This window comes from Penaeus chinensis, chromosome 20 (assembly GCF_019202785.1).
Source record: "Penaeus chinensis breed Huanghai No. 1 chromosome 20, ASM1920278v2, whole genome shotgun sequence".
Classification (NCBI taxonomy): Eukaryota; Metazoa; Arthropoda; class Malacostraca; order Decapoda; family Penaeidae; genus Penaeus; species Penaeus chinensis.
In genome coordinates, this window is record NC_061838.1 from 21,476,218 (window position 1) to 21,481,217 (window position 5,000).

The 5,000-nt window shown below is 36.6% G+C and overlaps 1 protein-coding gene across 1 annotated transcript in view; it reads left to right on the forward strand.

Moving 5' to 3' along the window:
* Positions 1-5,000, forward strand: part of LOC125035943 — a 23,540-nt gene that overhangs the window by 16,020 nt on the left and 2,520 nt on the right. Inside the window, exon 4 of the mRNA XM_047628255.1 lies at positions 3,003-3,178. Coding sequence (XP_047484211.1) covers positions 3,003-3,178 — 176 coding nt within the window. The remainder of the gene's footprint in view (positions 1-3,002; positions 3,179-5,000) is intronic.

Consider the following 5,000-nt stretch of genomic DNA (forward strand, 5'->3'; position numbering starts at 1 on the left):
AATTCTAGAACATCTTACCCATTTGAAGTTGCAACGTCCATGCATGTAATGACCGTGTGTAAGTGGAGGATGAATGCTCTTTATAACTCATTTTAATGACTCCAAGGTGCCTGCATTACCCTCTCGAGTTCCAGCACCAGTGTTATGGCATCGCATTTTCCAGAATCTCGTGAAATTGTTGCATTGTCTAACTTTCTTTCTAATCCCAACAGTGTGTGTTCCTGCGTGCACGTCTCCCCCCCTCCCCCTCTCCTACCACTCCTTGACCCCTCTCTCTCCCCTCCCTCCATCCCAGGTCACCCACGCATGGTGTTTGTAAAGCACAAAATACTTATTATTTCAGGTCAATGCTGGTCGACTGAGCTGTCAGGTAACACATGGTCGCCCTCGTCTACGTCGTTCAAGGGTCACTATGTTAATTATTATCATTTTTTTTCTAACGTCTGTAGCACCTCTGCCACACGCACATTAAACTATTTTTTTCTAATCTTGTAAATCTTTTCTCTTTTTTTTTGTCTTGTTCTTGCACATTTCTGTCTTTCTGTTGATCCCTTGATTTATTTTTTTTTAATTCGTTACGGCATTAAATATTTTCGTTTCTCCGTTTACTGCTTTTTTTCAAGGATGTTTATTATGCCTGTTTCATTCGGAATGTTTTAAAAATGCATATTTAAATTTTCCCTTTTTTATCTTTTGTCTAATTCTTGCACAGATTTTATGCATACCTTTCCGAAAGTCACTTCAAATTTATTATTATGAAAAGCACCTGAATTGCTAGTAATTACAGAATACAGATGCTATAATCAGCTTCCTTTGATATACCCAAATTCCCCCCTCGACCCCCACCCCCTGCCCTCACTCCCACCCTTCCATACCCCCCACCCCTACCATACCCGAAACCCTCCCCCCCCACCCTATCATACCCGAAGCTCACCCCCCTACCCCCGACCCCAAGCCCCTGTACCCCAGCCTTATTTTGCCCTACGCTCTCTCCTTCACGCTTGTACAGGGAATTACCTGCGTGTAATTTATGCAGGGCAGCAGGTTGCAACCCCCTACTTCTTACAAGATGCCCTCCCCCCCCCCCATCTCTCTCTTTCTTTTCTTCCTTCATTTGCCTCGCTCCCTCCCCCTCTCTTTTCTCCTTCCACCCCCCCCCATCCCCCCTCCCTCGACCACTTACTTGAGGTTGTTTCTTGCAAAATTTCCTACCCCCCCCCTTTGCTTGTTTTAAGATCTCCCCCTCCCTTTCCTGTATTCCATTCCATGTGTCTTCCTCCCCATTTCCCCTTTCCCTCTTCCTTCCTTCTCCTTGCTCTATATCTCCCCTATTTCCTTCCCCATACCCCTCCCCATCTGTTCCCTTTCCCACCTTTCCTCCTCTACGCCTACCCATCCCCCCCCCCCCCCCTTCCTACCTTACTTCCTTTACCCCTACCCTCATACCCAACCCCCTCTCCTTCCCCTCCCCTCCCCCTCCCCCTCCCCTGTGCAATGTGGTTGACGTTAATGATCATCATAACAGTCTCTCCGTTGCAACTAGTCTCATTGCGCCGTTTTCTTTTCGCTGAGGTGGTCTCGCTCTCTTTTGTATCGGGGTGACTCCTCTATTTATAAATTTCCGTTTTTTTTTTTCTCTCTATTTTTCTTTCTCTTTTTTCTATGTCTTTCTTTCCTTTTCTATCTGTTATTTTCTCATTTTACTTTATTTTTTTTTTTTGCTTCCTTCTCTCTTTACTATCCTTATTCGTGTTTTCTCTCCTTCGTTTTTTTCTTTATTCGCCTGTTCATTACATATTCGTTAATTTCTTTATTGTCTCGACGTTTTTATGATCTCTCTCCTTTTCTTAATTTCTTTTGAGCACTGCAGCAGCTAGATTTTAATTAAAGGCATATTATATTATAATGTGTTTTTTTCCTGTATTATTTTATCTGTATCTATCTTTCCATGATTTAATTATTGCATATTTCAATTATTTCATTTTGTTATATTGATTTGAAAAATTAACTTTTACCTCGATTTTTTTTTTTTTCAATTTAAATGCACCGCAGATTTGCACTGTGCGCATGTCACTGCTGCTCTGCTTCTGAAGAAAAAAAAAAAAACATATTAATTATTTTCAGGTTTCCATGGCAACATAAAATTGTTTACAGACAGACGCTGGCTGAAGGAAGGGGAACATTTAATCCATAATCTTTAAATCTTGGTTTATGCTTAACATGGTTTTAACATGACACGTAAAGCTGTAGATTTTGAGATCTCAGCTATGTAACAGTTTTTTGGTTTTAAATCGTAGATCATAATATGTAGCTTTGTTTGACCTTTTCTCACAATTATTTTTTAATATAAGAGGAGTGTTTAATCCAATAATAATTCAGTGAAAGTGAATTGTTTAATAATTTTGGTGGAATAATAGACGCACGGATTACTAAATTTTTATTGAAACATTAAAGGGTGTTTTTTTGTTTTAATTGTATTGGCAAATTACAAGTATATTTCGTATTTTTTTCGATAATATGATTAACATTTTAATATCTTCCAAAAGTCTATCTCTTTAACGAGACATTTATAACCAAACATTAATGTCGTATTTACTAAAAACAAAAAACAAAAAAAAAATGTTTATTTTTATTTAGAATTAACTTTGAACTTTTTGAGAACATCCCATTTTATTCCATAATGGATATTTACGTAGAGTTGGACAAATAACAAACTATTTAATTTTTACAAGCGCAACCATATATTTATATATACACACTTTTTTTTGGTTCGCTTAGCTTTCATTTTATTTTCAAATCTGAATGCATAACCAAAACGTAGAGCATGAGACCCCCCCCCCCCCCCTTATCATTTCCAATCCCGGGACCAAAAAAAATATCAGTTTCATTCCCGAAAAAAGGGAAAAAAATATCGAATCATTCACACACTTTAAAATCTCCCTTTTTTCAAAATAAACCCTCGCGACCGCAACTGACCTCGCTTTCCCCCCTCTCCACCCTAGGTCAGATCCACTCTCAGAGCGTCAGTACGAGAAACGACTACCAGATGACCTGGGAGGGCCCTGCGAGCGATGATGACCAGTACCTAGGGTATTCAGTGGCCGTCGGGGACTTCACAGGAGACGGGCAGGAGGACGTGGCTCTCGGAGTGCCTAAGGGCCTCAACTACACAGGAAAGGTAAAGGGTAAAAGAGGGAGGAGGATGAAGAGAGAAGGAGGATTGAGACGAAGGGAGAGATGGTGCTAGGGAAGTAGGTAGACTGATCGATAGATAGATGTGTTGATAGAAAGATAGGATCAGAAAAAAATACTGAAAGAGGTAGGTAAGTAGATAGATATATATGTTGACAGATAGATATAATAAGAAAAACTAAGTTAGATAAATAGATCAAAGAGAGACATCAAAGTAAGAGTCACAGAAGAGTTCTACAATAAGTATAAGGTAAGGAGAGGAGAGGAGAGAGGGGAGGATTAGAATGATTATGAATCATGTATGTATGCATATATATTTGTGTGTGTGTGTATATATATATATATATATATATATATATATATATATATATATATGTATACATATATATAACTATATAAATATATGTATATATGTATATATATGTATATATGTGTGTATATGTATAAATGTATATATATATGTATATATATGTATATATGTATGTATATATATATATATATATATATATATATATATATATATATATATATATATATATATATATTGCCTGTGTGTGTGTCTGGACAGAGAGAGAGAGAGAGAGCGAGAGAGAGAGAGAGAGAGAGAGAGAGAGAGAGAGAGAGAGAGAGAGAGAGAGAGAGAGAGAGAGAGAGAGAGAGAGAGAGAGAGAGAGAGAGAGAGAGAGAGCGAGAGAGAGAGAGATTGGGTCTGGTGACATTTAAAGAAAGAGAGAGGGCGAAGGGGATTCGATAGTAACAGAAAACGTCGAGGGAGATAGTCTGTCTCTCAATACACAAAAGTAAGTTGACTTCCACGCTATACTGTTTGTTAGTTGTGTTAGTCCTTATTATATTTGTTTTCATTTGTTTTAGTGTAGTGTTATACATGTTCTGTTTATTAGTATTTACTAGACGTAATTTATAATTGCTGTTTTAATTCCGTGTGCATGATTATTGTAATCCATTGATTATATAACCCTGATATATATATTTTTTTAAAGCATGCGCAATATTTAATTTTATGCTGAATGCTGCCTCGTGCAATGGCGATCCGTTTTTTGATGTTCCATTTGGCTTGATATCCGCATGAATATTTGTATCACATCTTTTAGTTTTATATTTCCTTCCTTTTTTTTTGTCTCGGCGAAGATGAAATTTAAATTAACTTTATACTTTTAGGAGTTGGCGTCACCAGCCTGTCTGTTATTAATTGATTATCGTCGTCTGTCTATCAACTTGTTATTAATCATCTATCAGAAGTCCATCTTCGTCTAGATAAAAAAAGAAAAAGAAAAATCTAGTATATGTAATTAATGTGTTTGTTCGTTTTCTTTTGATATCATTCACCCCCACGCATTACTAACGATTTTCTAATACTTATTATATTTGAAGAATAGCGATCGAATTAGATAGAAACTGAATTGTTTACTAGCCAATTTCACATGTTCGTATGTGTTGATTTTTATATGTTTGGTAGAATAAAGTTTTGTATTACGATCTATGAATAAAAAGTGTAGATTGACGTGTAATTAAAAAGTGTAGATTGACGTGTAATTAAAAAGTGTAGATTGACGTGTAATTAAAAAGTGTAGATTGACTTGTATCACGTATATTAAGACAAATAATGACAAAAACAAAAAATACCTGCATACTTCACAACTAAACAAATACTCGTGTTTTTTTTTACCGTCTCATCGAATATTCGTAGAAACGTTTAAATTCACAAGAACAAGTAAACATATATAAATAAATAGATCAGTATCGGAATCGACAGTTTCTCTCGCGATAACATGTCAGACGAACGACTC